The following is a 12,545-nucleotide window of genomic DNA, read 5'->3' as shown; positions in this document are numbered from 1 at the left end:
CTAATTTATTCGGTATCTGCATAGACTAATTTCTCATTTTTCGAATTAATTGCTCGTCTTGAAACGTCCGGCCCTCAATAGGTCCTATAGTAAAAAAGGGCAACCGGAAAAAGAAATGGGGACCGGCAGATAAGGAATCATATCGATTCAATCCACGCTGGCGCCAAAGCGGCCCGAACCAATGAACAGGATTGCCCAGGCACCGTCATGACCCCACTAGATGTTGTGGCCAGTGAAGGTGCCACGTCAGACGGATACGTTCAATAAATGACACGTGTCAGTTAAATGGAGGTCCATCGAGATCGCTCGCTGCTTCCGCCTCTTATCGCCAAGCTTCAACCCAAAAAAAAAAAAAACCCGAAAATAAGGGAATTTTTTCTTCAAAATTTCTCTCAATTTTCCCTCGCGTCGCCCTCCGTCGCGGAATCCGCCATGACGGCAGCGGCAGCACTTTCTCTTCTTCCAATCTGTCTTCGCCGACCCTCTTCGAGATATAACTCAAAAAAGGTAAGAAAATCCTACGCCCTAGCCAGAAATAGCAAATATCTTGAAGTTATAGTGAAACTAGCTCTGATCCTGCACTGGTTAAGGAGAAACTTAGGGTTTTCTATAAATCAAATAATTAATTGATCTTCAGAACTAAAGAGTATTTGTTTGGAACTTTTTGACGTTTAGGTTTTGAAAGCATTTGCTTCAGTGGTTGTTGGATTTATTTTTTCTTTATTGATGGGTTATTTGACTTTAAATGTGAGTAATCGATCCTTTTATGAACGGAACCCCTCAGGGTTTTTATTCTGATTGAAATAGTTGTTTTGTAGTGTGGCTATGCTTCAATTTTGAAGTTTGAGACTCTTTACAAGTTTTTTTTTTTAAATGGTTTTTGATGGTGAGAAAGTGCCCTTCTCTATTAAGAAAACAATTCAATTTGACAATTTGAGTAGGGACATCTTTTCATGCTTCTAAAATGAAATCTCTGATTCTTCTATTCTTTTATTTTCCTTAAAATGACCCTTAAAAACCGTTATCATGTCACTTGGAAGTATTCATCTGAGTATTTGTGGCATCAGGAGGTCATTTTCTTGCGGATTTAAATATATTTGTCATCCAATTAAACCTGAAAGCTTGATGCGTTCCTTTGGTTTCTTGTACTTAGAAAATGGAAAATGAAATTTTCATGGGAAGAAAGCCTATTTTTCTATAATGCCATAGGGACCACCTGAAAAAAATGTAGAATAAACTAATTCTTATGGCTTTTGTATCTTTAAATTGGTATCTCTGAATCGAAATGCTATGCAGGGTGGTTTTATTAGAGATGAATTCAGAATATTTGCTGTTTATAGAGAAGAAGGGGGAGGTGGTTTGCAGAAAAGGAGTAGTTGGGATGCAATATTTGATGTTGAGGATCCAAGGCCTAGAATGCTACCGTCTAAAGGAAAGTACTTGAATGCAAATCAAGCGTTAGAGGTTGCTAGGTTTGATATACAATATTGTGATTGGAGGGCCCGTCAAGATTTACTAACAATCGTGCTTCTCCATGATAAGGTACTGATAAAGTTTAACTATCTTGATATGATGCTGATTTATGATGCTTTTAATAATTTTATTGCATCTTAGTTCTTTAGAGTTTTGATTCCTGACCATGAATTCTAAGCAAAAGTAGAAATCTCCTCTGGATGATGATTAATAGCTAGTTATAATCTCTGCTAATTTTAGTCTTTATTTAACTTGAAATACTTGAGAGAACTATTTCCGAAGGCCATTGAGGCTTTTCCAGGTAAAAAGTTAACATTCTTGTTGTTTTGAAGAAAAAAGTGAACTATTTTTTTGTGAGTTTCTTAGCACCAGCAGCAGCTTTCCTAATAATAATGTCCAATTTCAACTGAAAAAAGTTAATAAACAAATAGCATTTTGTCAGACTCATCCTGTGCTGGTCATCTGATGACAAGTGTCAGAGATCAGATATTCACTTAGCTTCATATTTGTTGATGATTGTTGATTTGTAGAGTTGTTGCAGCATCTAACAAAGTAAATTATGCAGGTTGTTGATGTTCTGAACCCTTTAGCACGTGAGTTCAAATCTATTGGAACCATGAAGAAAGAACTTGCAGATTTACAGAAAGAACTAGCAAAGGCTCACAATGAGGTATGTATGAATTGTTGCAATTAATCAAATGATTTAGGCCAATCTGCTTATTTTTGTTCCCTTTCACATTATTTGGATCAGGTTCACATATCAGAAGCAAGAGTAGCTACTGCGTTGGATAAACTAGCATATATGGAAAACTTAGTGAATGATAAACTTTTGCAAGAAAGGATTCCAAAAGAATCCAGTTCTGATCCTGTGCCAGTTGCTGTAAGCACTTCATCTGCGCCCATAGCTTTTAGCGCACAGTCGCCTAGAAAAAGCCTTGATGTTTCTGGTCCTGTCAAACCTTATCACCCCAACCTTAAAAACTTCTGGTACCCAGTTGCTTTTTCTACGGATCTCAATGATGATACCATGGTTAGTATTTCGTTTTCCATGCTAAGACTAAAAAGTTATCTAAATAAGTGCTGCTTTTTTAATTGGTTAAATTGTGCTCCTTCAGATTCCTTTAGATTGTTTTGAAGAACCATGGGTCATATTTCGAGGCAAGGATGGAAATCCAGGATGTGTTCAGAATACATGTGCCCACCGGGCTTGCCCTCTTCACCTTGGATCTGTGAATGAGGGACGGATTCAATGTCCTTATCACGGTAAGTTTTTGGCATTGATTACCAGTTTCGATTGATTTTGTCTACACTTATTGTTTAATGGGTCTCAAGAGGGGTTGAGTAAAAAACTTCCAAATGGCATCTTTAATTTGCATTATTATTTCTCTTGATCTGCAAACAGAATCCACTAATTTTGCTTTAATTACTTTATTTCATTTGAATTTTATGGAAACAAACAGCTTACTTGTTCATCTTTCTATTTATTTTGGGTCATTTTGTTTGATAGGAAAGTGGGTACGGATGTATTTTATGGTTATGATTATTAGGCTTGGGGAACATTAGGATGATGTGGGGGATGAAGGGAAGGAGGGTGTCGGGAATTAGAAGGGGATTTCAACAATAAAGGTTTTTATTGCTTCTACAATTAATCAAGAGGAGATTAGTCAACCACAGAAAATTTCTTTTTAGAAAATCAGAGTGCGTTGGAAAACAATAATATATATAACTTATTCATGATGACCAAGATCTAGATACGGCTAGTAGTGGCTTGTAATGTCGGTTTCATTTTTTTTTACTTTTTCCAGTGAGAATTTATAGTTGTCAACATGCTTTTTAGAGATATTCCGTTAAGTATAAGATATATTTTGACAATGGTCAATCACATTTGGTGTAATATGCCTTTCGCTTCTCCAGGTTGGGAGTATTCAACCAATGGAAAATGTGAGAAGATGCCATCAACCCGCATGCTCAATGTAAGTATAAGATCATTGTCATGTTTTGAGCAAGAAGGAATGATCTGGATTTGGCCTGGTGATGAACCTCCTACGGCTACTCTTCCTTGCCTGCAACCTCCTCCAGAATTTCAAGTTCATGCAGAGGTAATGAAGTTGTAAGATAATGTAGAGAAAAGTATGATAATTTCACTAAGCAAAAAAAAATCGGAATAGATAGCGGTTGAATATATTTTATTACACAGCAATTTGATTGTCTAAAAAGTTTGAATTATTATATTTTGCTAAAGTTAAACTTAAATCGAGGATGCTACATAATTCCATGTTTACAGATCGTTATGGAGCTCCCAGTGGAACATGGACTTCTCTTGGACAATCTCTTAGACCTGGCCCATGCTCCTTTCACTCATACTTCAACCTTTGCTAAGGGATGGAGTGTTCCAAGGTATTCTTCTTCAGTTGATAATCATCCTGATAATTGATTCACATGGACAACGCTGAGTACAATAGTTACCCAATGCATATCAAATCATTACATTTTTTGATAGCTCAATCTGAAGTATAAGAAAAGTGTCAATGCTGGAAAATTAGGAATTATATTGAAATTTGCAGGATAAGAGGAATTAAGGCTATAATTCTTCACTAGTACAGCAAAGGTTGAAGTACGAGTGAATCATTTAAAATTTCTTTTTTGAAGAAAAAAAAATCATTTAAAATTTCTTGTGTGTATTATATGTTGATTTCTATTTCTATTTTTATTTTTTTTATTTTCTGTATTTGAATTAAGTTTCACCTATTCCCCAATACTTGCATCTTAATTCTACTAAAAAACTTGAATCTATGTCAGGAAGTAATTGTGATTTTTTTTTATTACAATTTTAAAGTATCAAGTGATTCTTAATATACCTTTCTTCATGGCATCCTCCCATATCTTAGTAGATATCCATATTAACATTTTTACAATCAACCAGACCTAAGAAGTTTCATTGGGCATAGATTGTGTGTGTGTGTGTGTGTGTGTGTGTTTTTTTTTATTTCCTTTTCTCAATATAAAATAATTCTTAATACACCTTTGTAGATGGCATCCTCCCATATTTTAGTAGATATCCATATTAGCATTTTCGCAATCAACCCAGCCTAGGAAGTTTCGATTGGCATGACTAGTTGTACATTTTTCATCATATTCCATCGGGCTTAACTTTAACTTGTGTTAGAGATTATTCTTTGAAGACATTGGGTAACTAAACTAGCATGATTTTTGCTCTTCTTTTTCCCCCTCACAGCTTGGTCAAGTTCCTCACACCAGCATCGGGACTTGAAGGATATTGGGATCCCTACCCAATTGACATGGAATTCCGACCACCTTGCATGGTCCTTTCAACAATAGGTATCTCAAAACCTGGAAAACTGGAGGGACAAACTACAAGACAGTGCTCAACACATCTGCACCAGCTTCACGTGTGCTTGCCATCCTCCAGACAGAAGACACGGTTGTTATATAGAATGTCACTTGATTTTGCACCGATACTCAAGCACGTCCCTTTTATGCATATATTGTGGAGGCACTTCGCTGAGAAGGTGAGTTCTGTCTATTGATGCCTCTTATTTCATATTCGGATTATAAATAATGATGTGTGTCTCATGCATTCTGCTTCCTATTACTGTAAAATTATTCTCTTATAACGCTACTAGCTGTTTAGCTTCTACTTCACCTCGGCAAAGCAACTAATTATGGAATGTATGCAAATAGCACTTTAAAAGCAGAAAGATTGATTGATTCATACAGTGCTCAATCAAGGTTTAAGGAAGAAAGATGAAAAGGCTTCCCTCTAGAAATTCGCACAATTAGAGCAATAAAGCAAGGTCTTGTAGTGGCAACCACGAAAATCATTAACAACAGTTAAATATAGTATAAATGAGGTTGTTAAGCTGAATTTATGATAAAATTAGAAATGATATGATGAAAAATGACTATACTGGTGAGATGGCTTACTCTTGAGTGAGATAGTAAAAAATTAGGAGGAATCACCATTGTTTCAAATTCAACCTATTTATTCATCTTCTTAGATTGGGCTTGCATGCTAGCAGAAGACTATGTTAGAAAGATTCTTGGATTATCCTCTATTGAAATAAGATTATGAAAACTATAATGAATAATAATTAATCATTTTAATTTAAGGACACTCAATTAACCTACGTATTTATATCTTTTGAGGTTGTATATTAGAAAGCAAAATACACATAATATGATGTGTAGATGTAATTAATGCAAAAGCGTTATGTAGGGGTTGTGTAAAATTTTGCACAAATATAATTTAAAATAGCATGCTACACTCTAATAGAATAAATGAGAATGATTATTTACAAAGACCGCTCTAAATAATTGGGATAAGGCTTTGATGATTAGGCTTCCTCTTCCCATTTTGTATAATTGTTTTATTATGATTCAATATATACACTTATTTCCCCTTAATTTCCCTTGTTTCAGGTCTTAAATGAGGACTTGAGGCTTGTTTTGGGGCAGCAGGAGCGAATGATAAATGGAGCAAATATCTGGAATTTACCTGTAACTTATGACAAGCTTGGTGTAAGGTATAGATTTTGGAGAGATGCAGTTGAGAGAGGAGTCAAGAAATTGCCATTCAGTAAACAAGAAATATGAGAATGATACACCAAGTACTGGTCCGCGGACTTCTCCCATTGTCATCATTCTTTTTGAGACATAACTTGCATAGCTATGCATAGAGAGCTCCAGGAGCATTCCATTGGCCAAAAAGAGCAATTGATGATCCAAAGTAATAAGTTTGGAATTTTACTTTTTGTACAAACTGTAAATTAGTCGTAGTATCAAGGCATGAAGTATAAACTCTGCCTAATTGCCTTTTTTGTGTGCAAAGCTAATCTTGATTCTATTAGTTTTTTTTTTCTCTCGTTGTATCTTCATTTTCTTATCAATAAAGAAAATCTTGTTCCAAGTGGTTCAGTTGAGTTCCATTTTTTGCTTCTTTCTAGTAGTGTAGCATTCTCCTTGGAATAGCGTGAAATGGGATGACGCCGGAGCTGAAGGAAGGAAGCCGGAGCTGAAGAAGAAATAACAGTGGGAGTAGTAAAGGCAACTTCAGTTTAATATGTTTTAGAACTAGTTCTTTCATTTGTTTGCTATAGCCGTATATGTGGCTTAATAGAGTATAAATACTCGTGTAACGAATTAATCAAGGAGGTTGGATAGTGAATTTTCATGATTTTCATTTTCGTATTGAATTTGATCTCTGTATCCGGTTTTCAACCGGTGGTGATTTTTGGCGCTCAAACAAGAATTCAAACGAATTCTTTGTTTTACGCTCCATTTGTTTCTCGACTAGTGACGATCATCGTCGCCGGAAGAACGATGACGTTCGTCCCTGTTCTCCGCTCGAGTTGCTCGACGTCGACGGAGTTCTTGATCTCCGTCCTAAAGCTTTCCGTGACCCTGTTCTTCGTGTCCGGAGTCAAGTGGTATCAGAACCGGCAAGATGCCGCCTCGCCAGAATGTTCAGAGACCAGTCCAAGAAGTCTTGATCGAAGATCTGCAACAAGAAATAGCTTAGTTACAACAGCGATTAGCTAGATGTGAACAACGTGAGCCTGTAATAAATGCCTATGAGGATGAAGAGGTTAATCCGTTTCATTAAGAAAGCTCCAGTGAAAATGAAACTGTAAGACGACCGGTGGGTAGATTTAACAAGAAAACTCACCATGATTGTGGGATTAAAATAGAACTCCCTGAATTCGATGGACGAATGGATCCGGACGAATTCATTAACTGGCTTCAAACAGTTGAGAGAGTTCTTGAATTCAAAGAAGTCCCGGCAGACAGAATTGTCAAACTCGTTGCGATCAGACTCAAACGAACTGCATCTTTGTGGTGGGAAAATTTGAAAAGATTAAGAAATCGGGAAGGGAAGAGCAAGATTGTGACGTGGACTAAGACGAAACAGGAATTGCAACGAAAATACATTCCCGACTAGTATAAACAAGATACTTTCTTAAAATTTACCCAGCTTCAACAACATCAGCTGACTGTAGAAGAATACATCTTTGAGTTTGAGCAGTTATCCTTGAAATGTGACCTCGTAGAATCGGAAGAGCATACCATGGCTCGATTCATATCCGGATTACAACCGGCGATTGCCAATGTGGTGCAATTACAACCATACTGGACATTCCAGGATGTCACTGGGTTGGCTTTAAAAGTAGAAAAGCAGCAAGACATAACCCGAAAATTTTACCAGAAGAATGTCAGTCCAGAACCTGCGAGTAACAAGGACGCCAAAGTTTCCAAGAATGTAGCAGGGCCGAGTAGACAATCGGACGAAACGCCCGCATGTATGCCTATTCAATGGACTCAAGGTTCAACTACTGCACTAGCCCGTAAATGTTTTAAATGTCAAGGATTTGGGCATATTGCGTCCAACTGCCCCAACAGACGTGTGGTGACCATGATCGAGGAACCTAAATCTGAAGATGCTACCACCAACTCGGCTACTGAGGTTCCTGCGTCCGAACCTACCTACGTAATGGGGGATGAAGGAAATTTGCTGGTCTTACAGCAATCCCTAAACATTCACGAGGATGATTCATGGCTACGTCATAGTATCTTTCGAACAAGATGCACCGTCAAAGATCGCGTGTGTAACATGATCATAGACAGTGGAAGCTGCGAGAACGTAGTTGCCACTGTCATGGTGGATAAGCTGCAACTAACTACCACTGATCACCCTAAGCCGTATTCATTATCTTGGATACGCAAGAATGCTGAAATACAGGTGGGCAAACAGTGTCTGATTGATTTCTCCATCGGACCATTCAAAGATCGGGTTCAGTGTGATGTCATCCCCATGGACGTCTGTCATTTGCTGCTGGGACGTCCCTGGCAATTTGACAAAGGGACTATACACAATGGAACCACAAATACCTATTCGTTTGTCCATAATTATTAACAAATGGTGTTGTTACCGTCTCCTGTCATAGAGCATGAAGAACGTTCTGCAACCAACATCTTTAGTCATGCCCTGTTACTTCAAGAGTTAAAAGCGGCTCAACATGGTCTACTGGTGATCCTGATGGAAGAGAATTCTCAACAATCAGAGGTTCCAGAAAATCGTCCAGCCCCTGTTACAACAATTTGAAGATGTGTTAGCATCTGAATTACCCACGGGACTCCCGCCTCTCCGTGACATTCAACATTAGATGGAACTTATGCCAGGATCGGTCCTACCCAATAGACCCGCATACAGACTTCGGCCAGATGAACACTCGGAATTACAGCGACAAGTCGAAGAACTCATTAGCAAAGGTTTTGTACGACCCAGCGCTAGTCCATGTGCAGACCCTGCATTGCTCGTCCCTACATTGCTCGTCCCTAAGAAGGATGGGTCCTTCAGAATGTGCATCGACAGCCGCTCAATAAATAAAATCACGATCAAATATCGTTTTCCCATTCTTCGGATCGACGATATCTTTGATCAGCTCCATGGTGCAACTCTGTTCTCCAAGATCGACCTGAGAAGCGGTTATCATAAGATACGGGTGAGACCGGGAGACGAGTGGAAAACAGCCTTTAAAATGCGGGAGGGGCTTTATGAATGGAGCGTGATGCCGTTCGGAGTCTCCAATGCCCCCAGCACTTTCATGAGACTCATGAATCAAAATTTTCAACCTCTAATGAATAAATGTGTAATAATTTACTTTGACGATATCTTGATATACAGTCGTGATATTGAAACTCATTTGATCCATTTGCAGCGTGTTTTTGAGATTCTCAGGGAACAACAGCTATTTGCCCATCCGAAGAAGTGTCAATACTTGACAAACAGCATCACCTTCTTGGGCTTCATCATATCAGCTGCGGGCGTCGAAGCTGATCCCAGTAAGGTTGAGGCCATAATGCAAGGGACGAAACCCAATTCAACTACTGAAATACTCCAGTTCCATGGCCTCGCCTCCTTCTACAGAAGGTTCATAAAGAATTTCAGTTCCATCGCTGCGCCCATCACTGAATTACTCAAAGCTGAACAATTTTATTGGACACCTAAAGCAGATCATGGGTTTGATTAGCTAAAACTTTCCATATCAGCAGCACCTGTTCTGGCTCTACCCAACTTTGAAGAAGTATTTGAGTTAGATTGCAATGCATCTAACTTGGGCATTAGCGTTGTACTAAGTTAGAAGGGTCACCTGATCGCCTTCTTCAATGAGAAACTCAACGACGTGCGGAAAAAATATTCAGTATATGTTAAAGAATTCTATGCAGTGGTGCGACCTTTACACCATTGGGAACATTATTTTCTACCACATGAGTTCATCCTATTCACTGATCATGAAGCATTGAGGTTTTTAAACACACAAAAAGAAATTAAAAGGGAGCCATGCTGCTTGGGTAGAATATATGGGAGCATTTCATTTCGTCCTGAAGCATAAATCGGGTAAGTATAACTAGGTGGCGGATGCACTTAGTCGGAGGATAGCCCTGCTTCAAACATTACAAAGTAAAATAACAGGATTTGAAATGCTGAAGGAATTATATCCCCAGGATCCCGACTTTGGAGATATTTGGGCCAAATGCCAAGAAGGACCTAATCAGTTCTACCATTGTCGACATGATCATATTTTTTATGGTAATCGGCTCTGTATTCCTCAGTGTTCGACGAGGATGACCATCTTACAAGAATGGCATGAGTCTGGTATGGCCGGACATTTCGGCAGAGATAAAACATTGGCTTTAACCAAATAACATTTCTATTGGCCCTCACTTAGTAGAGATGTGGAACGTTTCATTAAACGTTGTCGCATTTGCATTCTAGCCAAAACGCAGGGACAAAAACTCGGTTTATATACGCCTCTACCAGTGCCGGAAAGTCCTTGGACAGACGTAAGTCTAGATTTTGTGCTTGGACTACCGAGAACTCAACGCAGCAAAGATTCAATCATGGTGGTGGACGATCAGGCCAAAATTGATCGTCCTGGACGACTCCCAGAACTATTCTCAGGATGATATTTTCTACAGTGCAGATCGGCCTGGACGATCTCACCATCGTCCCGGCCGATCCTGGGGAAAAATCACTTTTCCCAGCAGCTACAACAAAGGAACGAGGTCTCACAGATGGCTCATTTCGTGGCTTGCAGTAAGACTCTGGACGCTACTCATGTTGCCGACTTATGTTTCAAAGAGATTGTCCGACTGCACGGGATACCGAAATCAATGACTTCTGATCGGGATGTCAAGTTTCTAAGTCATTTTTGGAAGACGCTATGGGCCAAGCTGGGAACGAGACTACAATTCAGCTTAACTGCTCATCCTCAAACTGATGGTCAGACGAAAACAGTCAATCGAAGTCTGGGAAACCTTCTTCGATGCTTTGTGGGAAAGAATATCAAGCAATGGGATCTCATCTTACCGCAGATAGAATTTGCATTCAACAGATCTGTGAACCAGGCCACGGGACACACTTCATTCCAAGTAGCATACGGCGGTAATCCCCTGACTCCGTTGGATTTGATTCCTCAAGAAACTAACAGTAGCTACAGTGCCGACGGAGATAAGCGTAGTCGAGAAATTCAACAACTACATCATCAAGTCCAATAACTCATTCAAAAGCATAATGATAAGTGTATGAAACAAGCAAACAAATCTCGACGAGATGTCCAGTTTAATGAAGGAGATAAAGTGTGGATTTGTCTGCGGAAAGAAAGGTTCCCTCCCGGCGCGTTCGGCAAGCTCAAACCAAAAGCGGATGGACCGTTTCGTGTCGTTCGAAAAATTGGGAACAATGCGTATCAAATTGAGCTGCCAGGTGACTATAATGTTTCAGCCACCTTCAATGTGGCTGATCTTTCTCCCTATTATGAACCTGATGTTTCTCTTACACCGGGAGAATGACACCGGAGCTAAAGGAAGGACGCCGGAGCTGAAGAAGAAATAACAGTGGGAGTAGTAAAGGCAACTTCAGTTTAATATGTTTTAGAACTAGTTCTTTCATTTGTTTGCTATAGCCGTATATGTGGCTTAATAGAGTATAAATACTCGTGTAACGAATTAATCAAGGAGGTTGGATAGTGAATTTTCACAATTTTCATTTCCCTCTGGAATTTGATCTCTGTATCCGGTTTTCAAATGGTGGTGATTTTTGGCGCACAACAAGAATTCAAACGAATTCTCTGTTTTATGCTTCATTTGTTTCTCGACCAGTGACGATCATCGTCGTTGGAAGAACGACGACGGTCGTCCCTGTTCTCCGCTCGAGTTGCTCGACGTTGACGGAGTTCTTGATCTCCGTCCTGAAGCTTTCCGTGACCCTGTTCTTCGTGTCCGGAGTCAAGGGAGGTAAGCAATATTTATGACTTTGACAACAAAACACCTCTTAAAAATAAGGAGAGATTATTACGTGCGGAGTATGGATTCAGCTTACGTTTTGACTCCAATCAAAATAGAGCCCGTCACCTATACACAGGCTGTGTACAATTTTGTATATAGTGTGTGTATAATATATATAATGTTTATTGATGATGTGGCTCTTTTCTATTAGAGGCCGGCATGTAATAATTTCTATTAAATAAGAGAGCAAGTTTTGTAGCTTTCTTATAAGTAGATTGTGAATGCACTCTGTAGCTGATCTAATTCACGACCCAAGAATGCGTCTAAGTGATTCGATTCAAATTTTAATTTGAGCTAAGTTAGCTATGCTTGGCTTAAATCCAATGTCAAATTGAGCCAATATCTGAACAGTTACTTTGATCTAGTTTAATGACTACATTCAAGCAAATTCCGACTCTTTTAAAATGCGAGGAATGTTAAAAAGATTGAAAAATCTTTGTCTGAATGCATGCCAAATAGAATGAATATACCATCTTGCTCTTACCTGAACAATTTCTGAAAATAAAATCCCTTACAACTTCAATCGGCTTTCGTTTCGGCCAATCTTCTCTTTTTCAAGTAATTCCTTAAAAAATTTGATCCTGCATTCGTTTGATTCAATGCAAGTTCGGTTTGATCCAAATTTATGTCATACGTAACATAGATTGTTAATCGGCATATTAATTTCAATCCATTTTAACCTGCATCAATCTTAGAATCAAATTCTC

At 38.8% G+C, this 12,545-nt stretch overlaps 1 protein-coding gene across 1 annotated transcript; it reads left to right on the top strand.

Annotated features, from left to right (window-relative positions):
* Nucleotides 1-337: 337 nt before the first annotated feature.
* LOC110096625 (chlorophyllide a oxygenase, chloroplastic) lies at nucleotides 338-6,408 on the top strand. The gene is made up of 9 exons (XM_020822660.2): nucleotides 338-507; nucleotides 1,297-1,542; nucleotides 2,039-2,143; nucleotides 2,225-2,503; nucleotides 2,589-2,736; nucleotides 3,388-3,572; nucleotides 3,758-3,870; nucleotides 4,709-5,003; nucleotides 5,914-6,408. The coding sequence occupies exons 1-9, from the start codon at nucleotides 433-435 to the stop codon at nucleotides 6,085-6,087; spliced, it is 1,620 nt and encodes a 539-aa protein (XP_020678319.1). The 5' UTR covers nucleotides 338-432; the 3' UTR covers nucleotides 6,088-6,408.
* The last annotated feature ends 6,137 nt before the right edge of the window (nucleotides 6,409-12,545 follow it).

This window comes from Dendrobium catenatum, unplaced genomic scaffold (genome assembly GCF_001605985.2).
Source record: "Dendrobium catenatum unplaced genomic scaffold, ASM160598v2 fragScaff_scaffold_989, whole genome shotgun sequence".
Lineage (NCBI taxonomy): Eukaryota > Viridiplantae > Streptophyta > Magnoliopsida > Asparagales > Orchidaceae > Dendrobium > Dendrobium catenatum.
Note: the sequence above shows the minus strand (reverse complement) of the source record. Positions and strands in the feature narration are given on the sequence as shown.

Coding starts and splice junctions, on each gene's coding strand:
- LOC110096625 (XM_020822660.2), top strand. CDS start 433: ATGACGGCAGCGGCAGCACTTTCTCTTCTTCCAATCTGTCTTCGCCGA. Junction 1,543..2,038: donor TCGTGCTTCTCCATGATAAG/GTACTGATAAAG, acceptor TAAATTATGCAG/GTTGTTGATGTTCTGAACCC. Junction 3,573..3,757: donor AATTTCAAGTTCATGCAGAG/GTAATGAAGTTG, acceptor CCATGTTTACAG/ATCGTTATGGAGCTCCCAGT.